We start from the raw sequence: 18,023 nt of genomic DNA on the forward strand, positions 1-18,023 counted from the left end.
TCTGAAAATAAAGTGGAAATAAATTAATCGATACAATATTTCACTGCATCAAGCATCAATTAATATTAATATACCAAAATCATCACTCAAATATCACGAAATGAATGTCAAACTTTGTTTGTGATTTTTCTCTTTTCATCTGATATTTTGTAGTTAGTCAAAAATACAAGACAATAAAACACTTCCATAGCAACTAACTGAGAGCCTAATGATCAAAAAACAGGAACCGAATTGTATTCACTATTGTTATAATCATCATTGATCCCACAAGCATCCCACAGTCGTTGATTAAACACATCCTGCAATCCAAACGGCACAAAATTGGTCCTGCACAATGGACATGTCTTTTGATCATGGTCCATCCAGCGGTCCAAACATCCCATGTGAAATATGTGTTTACAGTTTGACAGCCACCTGATCTCCTCCCCTTCCTCCACTTCATACAAGCAAACAGCGCAACCCTGTGGTGACTCTCCGCGGGCTTCTTCGAATTTTACCACAGGCAGGAGCTCGCGGATGAGGGTGGCAGAGACGGGAGGGTATAAGATTGTGGGGTTTTCGTGGTAGGGGAAATGGTCTTGTTGGAGGAAATGGCGGAGGCCCAGGTGGGCTAGGATGGCGGAAATGAGGGCGCGGATGAGGCCGAGAAGGGAGAGGAGGTGGATGAAGAGTTTGGGGAAGAAGACTTGGGTGTAAGCTGTGGGGAAGCCCATGGTTTTTGGAGAGGGTGAGAGTAGAGAAACTGGGAGAAGTGGTTTGATGTTTTTGTTTGTGACAAAGAGAACATGTTTGATGGATTATATACATAAATGGAGCTCAAAATGAATGGATGAAATTTTGTATTGTGGAGATGCATGATTCAAAATGTGAAAAAGAGTAGAAAGGTTGTAATACTATAAATACATTTCTATTTTGTATTTTGTATTTTGGATATTGGCATTGCTCCGCTGTCAGGAAATATTTCATATATCAATTTTTTTTTCCAACTTTATATTGCATATGGTTGCTTTTATATAAAACTTATCAAAATTCGATGGTAGTTTTTAGACATTTTTCTAAAATTTTAATCTTCAAAATTTCACCGATTTATCAATTATATTATAAATTTGATTAAAAAAAATTCAATTTATCCAAAAACTTGTGACAAATCAATTGTAAATTATGAATGGCAGGTCAATTAATCAGTCCAGATTTCTATTGCAGAGTGATTAGAAACATTACTGTACTCCCTCCATCCCATTTTAAGTGTCTATTTTGCCAAAAAAAAATTTCCCAAAATATGTGTCATACTCTTTAACCCATGCAATTTTTTACTAGTTCCAATATAGTATTAAATACAACCAACTTTCCAATATGAAGAAAGGTCAAATACACAATAGGAGTGGTGCTATATGTGATTAATATTTATAAAAACCAAGGTGAATAGGTGTGTGAAGATAATGATAAAAACATTACATTAATTGTTTCTTAAGATGTGTGAAATTTGCAAAGTGGACACTTAAAATGGGATGGAGGGAGTAATAAATATGTGATAATGTAATTGGTTAGGATGCATAATCTATAAAAGAGTTAATGTATGAGGGGTTTGTCCTTAATTCCACTGTGATGATTGCACGGGTGGTGCTAAGTGCTAACCCTGCCCAACTAGCAGCCTATCGTGGCTCGACACAAAGCTCTCCTCCCACTCTTCATATTTTGGAGTTTGTCTAACCAGTCCATAACATGCAGACCCCAGTTGCCTTTCTCTCCTATCACTCTCCGCTCCTCCCCATCCTTCTTTCCCCCACACCTTTCACATTTACTCATTATCCTACACATGCACCCCACTGTTAAATAAATCTCGACCTAATTAAACATGGTAATTACAATCTCGATTTCTCGTCTTCGCGACTGACGGGGCTAATCTAGACTACAGTCCCGACATATTTACAAAAATTGTTCATTTTTTTATATAAGCGTGTCCTACTCCTACCCGGAAAAAAAAACAAATTTTTAAGAAATTACACATCAATGTATGAGAAACAACTAGAAGAGCAGGGGGCATTGGGCAAAGAGATGTGAGTTTAGATGAGTTCTCCTTGTCTTTCATAATGGGCCTCCAATTGACTGTTGATTTGGATCTTGTATTAGTTGTCTAGTTGTATTGTTTGGTGGTGGGCCTAATGACCACCCATCTTGTTTCCTTTTCATGAGATAAAGTTGAATTGATGTAACATGCTTTTTAATCCTTGTCCATCTAACCCATTTTTCAAGCCCTGCAAACTACAAGATTCCTGGATTCTCATTTGTCATGTTTGTATTGTACTTATTTACTAAAGCACCTTATTTAACGCTCCACTGGCCCCTTTCTCCCCCACCTTTACACTGGAATCTACTCGTCTCTGTTTTCTTGTCATTGTTATATTCTTCTCCCTCTTTTATTTTTTTATTTTTAGATTATTTTCCGATAAAATCTTTATGAAATCCTTGTCATATATTCAAATCGGAATCATATTTTATTGCATATATCATATATGATTCTTGATTTTGTTTTATAATACTTGAATATATATGCATCTTCTAATAACCGAAAATAATAACTAACTAATTCATTATAGCTGAACTTTAATTAAATGATAATCCATATAATATTAAAATAATATTTTCTTCTGTGCTAGTATTATTTTAGAGCTACATTAGAGTGATTTGCCTAAGGTGACATGTGGTAAAATAAGTGTTCTATACTCGCGCTGCCTTACCAGGAGTCATGCTAACCCATGTTCGAATGGGCCTGGCCCTGGGGACGACCGAAATAGGCAATTTACTCGGCCTAGAGAACATGTTTGTCGGCACGGTGGACATATAGTCCATACAGTAACTAATTTTCTATTACTACCGATTTACACTACATCCCGTTTAATTCCATTCGGTAAACTTCGAATTAAAACTTATATTGATTTAATATGGTGAGCCTAAATTGTGTCTTTATATATTCTATATCATAAATTGATGTATATTATTGATAAAAAAGCCTTTTTTTTTATCTATTTAACTAATTATAAATTATATTTTAAAAAATAATGATAGAGTTTTTGTCACGGATATTTTTAGTTATTGAAATTGTTTAATGATATAAGAGTAAGAGAGGTATACAAGTCGTAGAGTTTGATTTTTTCTTAGGATAGACTAAATCCAAAAAGATAAAATTACCATGTGGCTTACGTATAGACATAGTTATAAACAGAGAATTTTTAATATTATTTTTTTTATTTTTGAATAAAAATAATTTAGAGACGATCAAAAAAGCATGATCATCCCAAAAAAGCACAACCAAATTATACTCAAACTTATAATATACTATAGATTTTGAAATGTCGATAAGCAAAGGCTAAGGTTAGAATAAAAACAGACTAGCAAAACGAATATCTGAAATTCTTCGGAATCTAATTCACAGTGAACCGAAGTTTTTCAGAGCAACAAACTAGATGATCATACATTAAAACATAAATTTATTGAGATCATCATGAAACAATTACAACACTGTTTCTTTAAAATACTTCACTTCTGCACTTAATTCAGAAAATTCTTTCAATTAACAAAACATCAGAAGAAAAATCACCAACTGAAACTGATGGACTCAAATTCAAGATTTTCAGCCAAACCAGATGCACATATGTTCGCAACCTCATGTCTCATCATCTTTGGTCCGCTCACAAGTACTCCAACTCTCGATTCTTTTCGCTCAAACAAATATCCTGCAATTGTATTTTCAAAATATAATTTAGTCCCAGTCGAAAAGAGGATTCCTCACTTCTTTCTCTCGTTCAAAACCGTGCATAATAAATGAAAATAAACGAGACAAGTACAGAAACAGAACTGAACTTACTCTTTAAATCAGGCCTTTCACCATAGTACACATTTGTGGATTCAACAAGTGATTGCTGTGGAAGGCTTTCGAGCTCTCTTTCCGCATTGTAGAAGGCAGAGTTTGGAGAGGCCACTGGCGTTGCACCCTCGATGCTCTGTATCTGTGTGCTTTCCATGGCATTATTTCCCTTGTTCCACAGAAAAGCCGCGCTAGAAGTTAAGGCTAAGGAGATGCATATGAGTAGCATACTTAATGAGCCTCGCGCTGTGTATGAGTAGATGTGATCAGTGTTATGGTCGATAGGGTAAATATAGAAACGAGTCACGATCCCCATTAGTATGAGAAATAGTACAAAAGATGAAGATATGACTGCAGCAAGCCAAAGCCAGCTATTTTGGCCTAGAGCTGGAGTTATTTTTGAGTCTGAAGGACGGGGTTTGAACCATACAGATCTTATGTTCTTTGTTTCAGCTGTTGCTTGCTTTTCTCTTGTTACATATGCTTCAATTTGTAAATCCAGCTTGGAAAAGTTTGAGGGGCCGTCGGATACTGAGAGTAGTAGGTCAAGCATGGTGAGGTCCGAAGAAGTTTTGAAAGAAGTGATGAGAAGAATTTTGGGAGTTTTGCAGTTTAGTGTTTCACACATGTATACAAGCTCCCGGAAAATGGAGATGAATGGAGTGATTCCACTTCCTCCACTTATCATCACAAGTGCGTCGTGCCTGAAATGTCATATTTATTGTATCAGAACACGAATTGTCATGACAGGTTATCAAGATTACAGTGAAATCCAAGAAGATAAGTTCACAAAACATGTTATAAAGCCAAAAAACTATTCACTATGTTAACTTGAAAAAATTACACATGGTTATACTATTTAGTCTACCTTAAAAAGTTAGTTGAAGCAGGGCCATAAGGTCCTTCAACAGAGACATCAAGACGATCAACTGAAGAAGGTGAGTTGAGCGTCTGGAAAAGGCGCTTAGACCAAGTTCCATCGCCTTTGATCATGACGCTTATCTTCTCGGGCTCCAGTTTACTACTTGAAGTAATTGTAAAAGGATGCCATTGTGCCCTGGATATGCTAGGCACATTCACAAACATAATGCTTGTTGGAGTATAACTCAGCCCTGATCACGACACAGTTGTCAAAATCATCGATTAGTAATTATTCAAATCAATGAAGTTAAGGAACTACTCAGCTAATAAGGTTTATGCATACCTCTGGCCTTGGAGAAGTTAAGCTCGACAGTTTCACATGGTAGGAGGCGAGCTGAAACCAGACGAATATGTTGTCGTGATTGGAGAAATCTAAGGAATCGATCAATCAAGAAGAGGTAGAAGCCAGGGAGTATGGTGCAGGCATATGAGAAGCCAACATGGAATACAAAGAAGACTATAAAGACAATGTAAAGATGATGAGTGTAAAAGAAGAGCTCGAATATCTTGCGTCTGATACGAGGAATTGTTGTCAACCACATCAACAGTCCCGAAACCAAAGCTACTTCTCCAGCTACAACTGATATGTCAGCTTTAGCCCACTGCCGCATCTGCATGCAATAAATATAAAAGAAAATGTAAAAAAAATGATTCAAGAACATGAGTCCATGACAAAAATCATAAAAGATCATGATATTTTATCATCAATTATAATTTTTGGTTCAATATATGATTAATCTTCTGAAGACGATATACAAAGTTAATGCTAGGAGATACCTCTACAAGAGTGTGTGTGTAACCCCAGACGAAAACGTAAGAAATGCCATGAGCCGTGAAGAGGGTCATAACAATGTGACCGAGCCATATGTGATACTTGACACTTCCCTCTGAGGTGATTCCCAACAATGGTAACACAGACGATCCCCGAGTCACTGGAAAAAACAGAAATGCTAGACATATGTTTCCCGTTAGCCCAAGAATGAGTCCTGCATTAGCTAGTCTCGATTCCCAACTGCCCAAATGAAAGTCATAATAATGCATTAGCTACATTAAATTAACGGTACTGTAAACAGTTTGAAATCAAGCGTAGAATAGAAAGGGGCTCGATTCTTACACTGTTTCACCCCACATTGCAGCCGATTTTGCAGTGATTTTAGCGAAGCTAATTTCCAAGTTAACTGAGAAAGACCAAATCAAGAGGGCAATGAACATGAGAAAAAAGGAAAGCTCTATTCCATTAACTATTCCCATTCCTTTGATTATCATTGGCCTCTTCAATGCATCCGAACCTTGTTTTCTGCATTATCATTAACGAAACAAGAAATTCACATTTCACAATATTCAGCTCAATTCTTTCGACAGTACTAGTGCAGATTTTTCATACCCTTCGACGTCTTTCCCTCGAGCCTTCTGCACGAAATGAAGATAAACACAGCCCAATACAGCAATGAGAAGCACAGGAAACGTGTTGATTAGCATTGTTGCACCTGCAGGATCAACTCAAAAATTTTAAAATAATTCGACAAATATTATAGCATACTCTATAAAATACTCCCTCTGTCCCCTCAACTATGTTTACATTAGGGAACAGGAGCTCGGCACGCATTCTAATACTCTCATATATTTGATAAATTATTTTGAACATTTTTTTCTTCACGGCTTAAAATACGAGCAATGAAAAAAAATGTAAAGTAATGAAAGAGACATAAGGCCTAATATATAATATGATCATATAAACCTTGTGTTCCAAGGTAAGTAGACATGGTCTCGGCTCTAATTTTGAGGAGCCAATCTTTTTGGTAGAGATCGGTGGGCAACATCACCCATATGAATACATAGCCAACAAAAACAAGCATCACTGCAATCTTAATGACTGCTTGCATTCTATTTGACTCCATGCTTATGTGTATGGATGTGTGAGTATGCAGAATGGAATCTGAATGGGGTGTCTATATATAGGAGGAGGAAACTTAACGGAAATGTATTATTTGTGTAGTTTTTTTTACAACTAGAGACGAAGAAGCAGCACGCAGTAAAAAGAGACGAACAAGTAGCACGCTTCACGCTTCTGCGTATTAGAATGTAGAATGTAGAGATTCATTTAACGTTTTGATTAGGTTTTGACTCGTACTATCCTTTTTTAAGTAAAATATAAATGTGGAGTAATTTAGAATCTAAATATTCTATGTATTTTTATGTACTTACAAAATACAAGTTTCCGTCTGATAGAACATCGAGTCCCGGTAGAAAGATCCCCTTTTTCAACCCAACGCGGTGGATACAAATTACATTGAAAACACATAAATTAAAGGTAAGTGTTATATATTCAAAAAATTGTTTTCAATTTTTTTTTCCAGATTTGATTTGTTTCGTTTACCATAATAATAATGAAACATATATCTTATATGCAAATAAATCACTCAAACTAAATTAGGGTTAAGTTTGAAACAAGATTTTAATTAGGTAGTTTACAAATATACATGAGTCCCATTAATGAATAAAATCAATTATACATTATCAATAAAATAAAGATTCCTGAAAAATTTAGAAATTTTGAGCATACTATAAATAAACCCTTAACTAAAAACTTGACATACTATAAATAAAAATTAACTTAGTTGACATACGATAAATAAAAATTATAGCCGGTGTTTTTAAAAAACAACAACTAAAAAGTAACTGACAATTCCGTGATTTCATTGAAGGACCATAAATAAATTATTTTCACCACTAAAGCTATGATTAATAATTGAGATTTCCTCGGTAAAACTATAAACGACTAACACATTAATAATGTACATTAAATACATATCATCAAAATATATATTGTTAGTATTTAATTTCATGATAACCGTGATGCTTGTACTCCATATAGAGTTGCGCGATTTTTAATATGAGTTGCTAGAGATTTTTTTGTCAAAGGATTTGCTGGATCGATTTTGCTAAGAAGATGTGAGTTGAACCGGTCAGAAATATTCTCAGAAACATGTTCTTGAGTCTGAAATATTTAATATATCATTAATACCATATAGCAATTAAGCAATAAAAATTATATAACAATTTATCAAAATTATTTATAATAAAAGTAGAACATTATTTATCAATAAACCCTTTTGGATGAATATAGTTTCTCGGTCTGAGTTTACTACAATTAAAATGATTGAATATCGTCCTTACAAAAACAAAATGATTGAATATCGTCCAAAATCTGGCTACACTGTTATATACATACCAAACAAACAAGTCATTTGTTATCTTCACCACTATTGATGGAGATAAAATATACTTCTTCTATTTTGAATAACATAATTTGTTTGATTTTTAATACGTATTTTTAAGTCACCATATAACTAAAAACTTTATTTTAAATACAATTAAATAACTAAAATTATTATTTAAAAAGATATTATAAAAATAATTTTAAATATTCCATCAAAAGATTTAGAAAGATTTAAAAATGTGTTGTTTCCCTAAAAGAAGTAATCTGGTGACGAGTTTGATGGTTTACTTTCATAAACTGCACACTTCATGCAGAAATGAGTATATCCTAAAAGTTGATAAATGGAATTATGCATGCTTTTCGTGTGCCGGCTCGTGTTAATCAGTTGATGTGTCATTCCAGCTTTCAATTACGACTGTTATAGTGGGTGTTTGGCAACCCATTTTAAGCGGGACTTCTCGGCTTATAAGTTAGAAACACTTATTCGTACCGTTTGTATAAAAAGTCAAGAAGCACTTATAAAAAGCTAGGAATGATAGCTTTTGTTTCAGAACTTCTACTTATTTCCCAAACACTTTAATCACTTATAAATCTTATCTTGCTTCTAACTTCTACTCCACTTATTTATTTTAAGCAATAAGCACTTATTTTAAGCTCACTCAAACGGCCCATAACGAAAGTAGAATTATAAGTGTACAATCATAATCCATGCCACCTCAATCTGTTGAGTTTCCTTGGTGCTCAATCATAGTTGATGTTTCATGAGCTGCCTAACTAACTTCAAGCAATTGACTTCGATCCACAAGTTATCCTGTGTCCTCGAGAATGAGCAATGCTCTCTCAAACATTTTAATTAATTTTTTTTTTTGACAAAAAACATTTTAATTATTTAATTGTGGAAGTTATCATAATAAGGAGAGTCATTATTTATATATACTACACCCAATTTTATTTATCGTAATTTCTAATATATGTCTTTATCGCCAATATATATAGGACGTATGTTTAAGGCTATTTATAAATAATAAATGATATATAAATTTTGATAATCAGATACATTATTTATAATTAAATTAAAAAAATAAAAATTACTCTAATATTCTGTGAAATACGGAAAGTAATTGTATAACTATCTGTGTCTTCGGGATCCTGTATTTGATTCTTGCTCATTCCCTTTTCAAGTGCAATAAGTACTATTCTATGAGCTTATAATCTTGTTTACTTGCATCTCCAACGAGTCTCAAATAAAATTGAACTTAATAAATGAGCAATTTGTTATAATTATGGTTATAAATCACTATCACAATCATCCCAGTGAAATAATGAAGGAATCAAATATATGTATGCAAAGAAGGAGATCGTTTACTTCCATGTATTGCATGGTTCATGCAAAACTGGTGCATTCACATACATCTACTTTTATTTCTGATTTTATTTTTACGCTTTTTTCCTCTTTATTCAGACAATTTGCAAATAAAAAGTGTAGTTTCGGTATGAAACGTGCGCGTCGAGTTTTTGAGTTGAAACGAGGGTTGGTGTGCAGGTGAGTATGCAATCTAGCTTGTGTTTAGCAGCAACCTCCGGGTTACTATCATTAATCTCCAAATTAAGTGTTCAAGTTTAACCAGACTTTTTATGGTCTTAAAGAAGCATTTTGAGCATGGTTTGTAAAGTTTCGCATAGTCATTACTCATTAGTCCACTCGGGTTTTCTGATGGTACATATGATCATGTTCTCTCTACTCGATATATTGCAGATAATTTCTCATCCAACAGTTTGAAATGAAATGTCTTAATTTGTTGGGAGTACGTTAATTTATTTGCAGTGGTGATTCATCTATTATTAACTGTTCAATTACAAGATTTGTTTCTTCGTCGTTAACTCTTTTATCTCTTAGTGCGGGAAGAACGCTTACTTCTTTTTCAGATTTAGTCTATCTAAATTTGTAAAGAGTTTGAGAAAGACGCTAAATGGATCTTCAACACTTTCCTCACTTGAAAATTCATTTTTTGGGTTGAACAGTGGGTCACGGATACTGTCTTTAAAACATTAAATGTCTTTATGTCCATAATATATACTGTGAAAATATTGGGAATGACAGAAGAACTTGAGAACTCCAACCAACCTAGAAGGCTCTAAATGAATCATACAATATATTTCAACACTTCTAAATCATGCGTCAAGTTGAAAAGCTCTTGCTGATAGCACACAGGACAACTGTGGCTACTTCAAGACATAAGTGTAGCTCATTTTCCAGCAACTCATATATTTTTCGATAGCTAAAGTGTCATAAAAATTTGCTTTCAACGATGTTTTTCATGAAAGTTGAGATCGATTGTCACTTCACTTGTCAACAAGGTGCATTTCATCTATAAGTCTCCTGGTGCTGGTGCTGATAATGCTGCATACATCTTCACGAAGACTCTTCGTCCTCGAAATTTTCATAATCTTGTTTATAAACTCAAGTTGTTTTTCAATCATCTTAAATTTGTGGGGGGTGTTAAAGTAAAGGGGTCCTGTTCCCTGACAACTGATTGTCAGGGAACATTTACACAACACATTGTGTCCCAGCCGTTGGATCGACGATCCAACGGCTGGGACAAAAGGAAAACTTTTTAAGTATCCGCGGTAAATAACCGCGGACACTAGGTCTTTCCGCTTGTTTCTTACGCGGACACACAGGGCTATCCGCGGTTAATAACAGCGGACAACATGTATTAGCTGTCAAAACCCTAATCCTAGGTCTCTCCATCTCTAAAAAAATGAAATTATACTCTCCTTTTTAAATTTATGGATTTAGATGATTATTATGATTAAACTAATTTTGTTATGAATAAATAACAATTAACATTATTTTATATTATATGTTTAGAATTTTTTGTTTATATATTTTTAATAGTTAATAGATTATTATTAAAATTATCATTATTACCTATACATTCTTATGTTAGTATTTTATTATAAATTTAATTATTTTCTTAAAGTTTTTTTAATTGATTAACTAATTTTTTTTGTCAATAGTTAATATATAATTTTTATTCTTATCACATATTATATATTATAAGTATTATTTATTTTTTGTGTTATATAAAATATATTTAAATTTAATTTATTTAACAAAAATATATTGTTAAAATATATTATATTGTTTCTGTCTTTTACTTTAACAAGGTTGTGTAATGTTGTAAAGAACTTCGTGGTTAGGGTGATATTTATGTACTTAAAGAGAATATATAATAAATATTATTCTCTTTTATGTGATATATATAACACATAAATATTATTCTCTGTAATATATATAAATATTATTCTCTTTTATGGAATATATATACCACATAAATATTATTCTCTTTTAAATTAATTTAAAACTTAAAACAAGAAAAACGTTTAAAAAAAAATACATTGTCTAAGTAGCATTTTATATTTTTGTTAAATAAATTAAATTTAAATATATTTTATATAACACAAAAAATAAATAATACTTATAATATATAATATGTGATAAGAATAAAAATTATATAATAACTATTGACAAAAAAAAATTAGTTAATCAATTAAAAAAACTTTAAAAAAATAATTAAATTTATAATAAAATACTAACATAAGAATGTATAGGTAATAATGATAATTTTAATAATAATCTACTAACTATTAAAAATATATAAACAAAAAATTCTAAACATATAATATAAAGTTAATTGTTATTTATTCAAAACAAAATTAGTTTAATCATAATAATCATCTAAATCCATAAATTTAAAAAGGAGAGTATAATTTCATTTTTTTAGAGATGGAGAGACCTAGGGTTAGGGTTTTGACAGCTGATACATATGTCTGTGTCCGCGGTTATTTACCGCGGATACTTAAAAAGTTTTCCTTTTGTCCCAGCCATTGGATCGTCGATCCAACGGCTGGGACACAGTGTGTTGTGTAAATGTTCCCTGACAAACAGTTGTCAGGGAACAGGACCCTAAAGTAAAACCGGCTATCATGTATTTAGTTTATCTACTAAAGCTGCAGTCATCTCAGCAAATAATTAACATCTACGTGAGCGATATACGGTTTATCTACCATCTTGCTTCTTGTTCATTCGGGGACTCATTGTAAGAATCATGATCTATCACACAGCAACACTTCTGTATCATTCATTGCTGCCTAATAATAACACATACCTTTTTTGCGATATGACTACAGTTACAACTGAAAAGGAATTACAAAGGGTTGTTATATTACAAGGGTCTTGCTACTTAAGTACAAGAACTCCAGAAAGCATCCCCTAATTTCAACAACTCATACGACCACAGTTTTATAAGTAGCATTCTCTATCAAACCCTTAACGACTTCGTTTCCCTCAGGATTCACGGGCCTGCACACATCAGCAATCAAATCTTCTGGAGTACAAAATTACTTTCATTACACAGATACAAACTTTTATTCAAAGTAGTTGTTCTTTTTCTTTTCTTTTTTATGGATGTACAATACATCAGTTAGTTATTTGAACCACATAGAGTTTCGTCATAACACATCTTGAGAATAATCACCAACTGAAACTGATGGATTCAAAATGCAGATTGTCTGCCAAGCCAGATGAACATATGCCTGCAACCTCGTGTCTCATCTTCTTTGGCCCGCAAACAAGGACTCCCACTCTTGATTCCTTCCTTTCAAATAAGTACCCTGTAATTTAAATTTATCAGATATCATCAAATATTCAATGTTGATAAGTTTATATTCATAATAACTTAAGAACTTTAAAGTTGGCATGAAAATTTAACTTACTCTTGAGATCCGGTCTTTCCCCATAGTACACATTTGTAGATTGAACAAGAGACTGTTGTGGAAGACTTTCCAGCTCTCTGTCCGCGTTATAAAATTGAGAATCAGGTGATGCCATCGGTGTTGTTCCCTCCATGTTCTGAATCTGTTTAGTTTCCATGGCATTTTGGTTCTTGTTCCACAGAAAAGCCCCGGTAGCAGTTACAGTAATGGATATACACAGGAGTAGCATACTTATTGTACCTTTTGCAGAGTATGAATACACATCGTTTGAGTTATGGTCAATCGGATATATATAGAAGCGGTTTAAGGTCCCTAACAAGATGAGAAAGAGAATGAAAGATGAGGATATGATTGTTCCAAGCCACAACCAGGTGTTTTGCCCAAGAATTGGAGTTACAGTTGAGTCTGAGGGGCGGGGTTTGAACCATATAGACCTTATGTTATCTTTGTTATTTGTTGGTGATGATTGTTTTTCTCTTGTCACATATGCTTCTATTTGCAATTGCAAGTTGGAAAAGTTTGAGGGCGTGTCAGAAATTGGAAGGAGGAGGTCTAGCAAGGTGAGATCAGACGAATTCTTGAATGAACTAATGAGAAGAATCTTGGGGGTCTTGCATTTTAGTGTTTCACTCAAGAAAACTAGCTCGCGGAAAATGGAAATGAATGGTGTGATTCCACTTCCTCCACTTACCATCACAAGTGCATCATGCCTGCAAGAATTGACATAGGAGCAACAATTTTGTAAGACATCTTAGCAACATATCAGAGATGTTATAGATGTTGTCATTCAACATTATGCATGACTAGAATTCCATAATTACCTTAAAAAATTAGTAGCGGCAGGTCCATAAGGTCCTTCAATTGAGACATCAAGACGATCAATTGCAGAAGGCGCAGATAGTGTATGGAATAGCCTCTTAGACCAACTCCCATCGCCTTTGATGACGATACTAATCTTCTCAGGCTCCAAATTATTGTTGGAGGTAACTGTAAAAGGATGCCATTGCACTTTGGATATGCTAGGCACATTTACAAACATAATGCTTGTCGGAGTATAATTCAATCCTGTTTAAAGAGTCGTCAGAAAATGTCAACGAAGAAGACACATAAAGCCAAGAAGAGAAAAAATATTTACCTTGGCTTTTGGAGAAGTTAAGCTCAACAGTTTCACATGGTAGAAGGCGAGCTGAAACTAGACGAACACGCTGTCGTGATTGTAGAAACCTGAGAAACCTATCAACTAAAAAGAGGTAGAAACCAGGGAGCATGATGCAGGCATAAGAGAAGCCAACATGGTATACAAAGAAGACCATGAAGAGAATGTAGAGATGATGAACGTAGAAGAACAGTTCAAACATCTTGCGCCTAATACCAGGAATTGTCGTCACCCACATGACTAATCCAAATAACAAAGCTAACTCTCCAGCTACATTTGATACATCAGTTTTAGCCCATTTCAGCATCTGTACACAACAAATGAAAGAATAAAAAAGCTTACATATGTTAACCATTTGTAGAATTAATGCCGGAGAACTCAATCAGAAGGAGCAGTAAATAAATTTTGCAGATGTATTTTACGTTACTCTGCCTAATCATGTGTAATTTTTTTCCGCAACATACATGATTCGATGAAAATTTAAAAATTTATACTAGTTGCCTAGTTTTCGTTACCAACTTCTGACATATATAATCACCTACTTCATCAAGAAATCGATGACAGTGAATGATTTCATGGTCATTTCATCTGGCTGACTTATCATCCTCATATTTTTATAGGCATATAAATTTAACACTACAGCAAGATATATATGCAACAGAGTAAAAGTTAGCAGGTTGTCTAGGAGCCTAGGATTTATCTAATAAATTTATTTTGATTTAAGTTCGGAACAAGAAGTGAGGACAAGGGGCAATGGGCAGCCAGGAAAGTTGCGAGAATAGTTGTCACAGAAAGGCAAAAAGGGAAAGGCTTGTCAAGAAACAAACTATAGTTGCAAAGGCCTGTTTTTTCAAAATGATCAAACCAGGCCACTGAGAGGTCCCTGAGGATATTCCCACTTTACAGAGCTCAAAGAAATTGAACCCCAGGTTCCAGAGTTGATGGATTCTGTGATGATTGAACTACAAAAGTCAAGTTTGCAGCCATACCCTTGTCATTTTCCAAGTTATTTGGACCTACCATTAGATTACTGTCAAAACACCACCAGTCCACTACCGGATAATCCTAATTCCTAACCGTCCACTTGCTGTTTTTGCTTTCTTTATATTGTTACAAACACAAAAACCACACGTTATTTATGTGTGCATGTAAAAGAAGAAACAATTTTAACAAAAGGAATAACAGAAAGAAACTATAACAGCAGTGATGAAAACTTTGACGCTTTCTAAACTTTATTGGTTATCTTTTTTATCTTTTTGGTACAACAATCTATAGATTTCCTCCACCATTCTTTTGATATCTCAAATCTCTGCAGCCCATAACAAAAACTTCTTTTTACAGTTTGGATAACCATATATCACAAAGGTATTTCGCACCATTTTAGGAGAACTGATCATTTAATGTGCTATCGCTTTTGACAGATCATTTTGCCGGATATTAAGTAGATTATTATTTTCCACCACGCAATATGTTTGTTTTAGAAGTAGCATTATAAATTAGTTACAACAAGAAATTATTGTAGTAAAAAATCAAAGAACAATTACCTCTGATAATTGGTTTGTGACTGCCCAGTAGACGATATAACAAACACCATGAGCCGTGAAAAGGGTCATCACAATGTGACCCAGCCATATGTGATACTTGACACTTGCTTCAGACGTGACTCCTAGTAATGGCAGCACCGATGATCCTCGAGTCACCGGAAAAAACAGAAATGCTAGGCATATGTTTCCGATTAAGCCTAGCCTTAGTGCTGCACTGTCCAACTTAGCTTGCCAACTGCATGTTTAAAAAAAATATGATACAAGTATACAACAAGTCATTACATAACATAGTTTATACTTATCAATGAATATATGCTACATTAAATTAATGACACTGTATACAGTTTGTAATTAATTGTAAAATGGAAAGGGGCTCCATTCTTACACTTTTTCCCCACTCTTTGCAGCTGATTTTGCAGTGATTTTAGCAAAGCTAATCTCTAAGTAAGCTGAGAAAGACCAAATCAAGAGGGCAATAAACATGATAAAAAATGACAGCTCTATTCCATTAACAATTCCCAGTCCTTTGATTATCATTGGCCTCCTCAATGCATCTGACCCTTGTTTTCTGCATTAGTCCATCATTATCAAAAAAAAAAAAAAAAAAATCACATTAATCTCCATAAATCCGACATATTCTTTTTATAATTTGATTAAATTCTTTCGACAGTACTAGTGCAATTTTCCATACCCTTGGATGTCTTTCCCTCGAGCCTTATGCATGAAATGAAGATAAACACAGCCGAGTACAGCAATGAGAAGCATAGGGGACGTGTTGACGAGCATTGTTGCACCTGTGCCGATAATTTTTTTTAGATAATTCGACAGATACTACAGCATAATCTATAAAACAAAATAAAATAATATAAACCTTGTGTTCCGAAGTAAGTAGACATAGTCTTGGCTCTGATCTTGAGCAGCCAATCTTTTTTGTAGAGATTTGTGGGTAATATCACCCATATGAATACATAGCCCAAGAAAACAAGCATCACTGCCATCTTTATCATTGCTTGGATTCTCTTTGGCTCCATGATTCTGTAAATTGATCTTCTTCTCTTATATGTATGCAAGTGCAGGGTAGTGTGAGTTTGCAGGGTAATGGGGCATCTATATATAGTAGAAGGGAGCTGGAAAAGAAATGTATTAGGAGTATTATTTGTATAGTTTTTTACAACTAGAGACCAAGAAGTAGCAAGCTTCACGTTTGTACGTACCGTAGAATGTACAGATTCATTTTAACGTTTAATCAGGTTTTGACTATATAAAGAGATATTATCCTCTGTTAGTAAAATATTATGTGAAGTAATATAGAATCTAAGTGCTTGTTTCTGTAACCAGAATATTGTGCATGTTTCTGTAACTAGAAGATTGTGTAACTAGAAGAAGTGTGTTTCTACTTTTCCAAGGTTAGAAATAGGAAGTTGAAAACTAACTTCTTTTCTCGGAACTTTTTTTTCAAACTCTTCAGTATCTTATAAAATATAATCTAACAATCATTTGTTTGTTTGGCAGAATACCGTTTCTAATAATGAATTTTAAGAAAGATATCACCTTTAAGAATGTGTTTTGCAGCATACCGTTTCTAATAATGTGTATTTAGGATTATTGTTTGTATAGTACGCTTCGTATACAGAATCATAAAATGTACAGATTCATCTTAACATTTACTAATTAGCTTTTGACTATACAAAGAGATAGTATCCTCTTCTAGTGGAATATAATGTGAAGTAATTTACAATCTAAGGGCATGTTTCCATAAGCGTAAGATTGTGCATGTTTGTGTGACCAGAAGATAGGGTAACTAGCTAGAAGCCAGAAAGTGTGTTTCTACTTTTCTGCCAAAAACAAAAATACTTTTACAAAGATCAAAGGGATTAACTTTTTTCCGCTAATTTCTTTTAGGGCTTTTCTCAGTTACTTTTTTTTTTTTTAAATGATGCTCCCTTCAAGTTCTTTATGTTTTTCCGATTTGAGATGTTGGAACGGTTCATAACACAAATTACTAATTTACGCATAATTTATAAGACCAAATATAGTCATTAGTGATATTGTTATATTCGTATTTACGAGTACTTTAATATGGTAAAATTTTTATATTTAATATTAATACGAAGTTAAAGATATTAATGATTAAAAATGTGTGTTGGCAAACGTGTCGAAAGCAAACGGGAAAAGTATTAAGAGACGGAGGGTGTAATACTGTATTTTTTTCAAAATATTTTATAAATAATTTTTGAAAATATTTATAAAAATACTGTATAACCCTTGTATAACCACATGCAACAAGATGCAATCAGAACATTATTTTTCAGCAGTTGATTAAATATTGAGTATTATTATGAAAGTCGACCGAAATGAAATCTGGCTATAGCGATACCGAAGAAACAAACAAATCATTTGTTCTCCATATGATTAAACATCGCTCTCATTGATATTCTGTTGAGATAAATTATAAGTCAACTGTATTCTAGTGACATGTGGAAGGTTTACTTCCATAGATGCATGCTTCATGCAAAAATGTGTGTATATTTGTATGCA

General features: G+C 33.6%; 3 protein-coding genes across 3 annotated transcripts; all 3 read right to left on the reverse strand.

The window, feature by feature from the left end:
- Positions 1 to 23: 23 nt before the first annotated feature.
- LOC108195296 (brassinosteroid-responsive RING protein 1) lies at positions 24 to 870 on the reverse strand. The gene has a single exon (XM_017362252.2). It carries the CDS (start codon positions 711 to 713, stop codon positions 213 to 215), a length of 501 nt encoding a protein of 166 aa, XP_017217741.1. The 5' UTR covers positions 714 to 870; the 3' UTR covers positions 24 to 212.
- A 2,601-nt stretch (positions 871 to 3,471) lies between these two features.
- LOC108194888 (ferric reduction oxidase 2) lies at positions 3,472 to 6,706 on the reverse strand. Its single transcript, XM_017361827.2, has 8 exons — positions 6,525 to 6,706; positions 6,171 to 6,273; positions 5,901 to 6,083; positions 5,564 to 5,798; positions 5,070 to 5,397; positions 4,734 to 4,977; positions 3,866 to 4,569; positions 3,472 to 3,734 (listed from the first exon to the last, which is right to left on the reverse strand). The coding sequence occupies exons 1-8, from the start codon at positions 6,682 to 6,684 to the stop codon at positions 3,595 to 3,597; spliced, it is 2,097 nt and encodes a 698-aa protein (XP_017217316.1). The 5' UTR covers positions 6,685 to 6,706; the 3' UTR covers positions 3,472 to 3,594.
- Positions 6,707 to 12,124: 5,418 nt separating this feature from the next.
- On the reverse strand, positions 12,125 to 16,642 carry LOC108194057 (ferric reduction oxidase 2). Its single transcript, XM_017360949.2, has 8 exons — positions 16,357 to 16,642; positions 16,177 to 16,279; positions 15,871 to 16,053; positions 15,486 to 15,720; positions 13,921 to 14,248; positions 13,607 to 13,850; positions 12,786 to 13,495; positions 12,125 to 12,683 (listed from the first exon to the last, which is right to left on the reverse strand). Exons 1-8 carry the CDS (start codon positions 16,514 to 16,516, stop codon positions 12,544 to 12,546), a joined length of 2,103 nt encoding a protein of 700 aa, XP_017216438.1. The 5' UTR covers positions 16,517 to 16,642; the 3' UTR covers positions 12,125 to 12,543.
- Positions 16,643 to 18,023: the final 1,381 nt, after the last annotated feature.

Source organism: Daucus carota, chromosome 7, assembly GCF_001625215.2.
Source record: "Daucus carota subsp. sativus chromosome 7, DH1 v3.0, whole genome shotgun sequence".
Taxonomy (NCBI): domain Eukaryota; kingdom Viridiplantae; phylum Streptophyta; class Magnoliopsida; order Apiales; family Apiaceae; genus Daucus; species Daucus carota.

Coding starts and splice junctions, on each gene's coding strand:
- LOC108195296 (XM_017362252.2), bottom strand. CDS start 713: ATGGGCTTCCCCACAGCTTACACCCAAGTCTTCTTCCCCAAACTCTTC.
- LOC108194888 (XM_017361827.2), bottom strand. CDS start 6,684: ATGGAGTCAAATAGAATGCAAGCAGTCATTAAGATTGCAGTGATGCTT. Junction 5,799..5,900: donor GCAATGTGGGGTGAAACAGT/GTAAGAATCGAG, acceptor TCATTTGGGCAG/TTGGGAATCGAGACTAGCTA. Junction 5,398..5,563: donor ACACACACACTCTTGTAGAG/GTATCTCCTAGC, acceptor TATTGCATGCAG/ATGCGGCAGTGGGCTAAAGC.
- LOC108194057 (XM_017360949.2), bottom strand. CDS start 16,516: ATGGAGCCAAAGAGAATCCAAGCAATGATAAAGATGGCAGTGATGCTT. Junction 16,280..16,356: donor TACTTACTTCGGAACACAAG/GTTTATATTATT, acceptor TTATCGGCACAG/GTGCAACAATGCTCGTCAAC. Junction 16,054..16,176: donor CGAGGGAAAGACATCCAAGG/GTATGGAAAATT, acceptor GGACTAATGCAG/AAAACAAGGGTCAGATGCAT.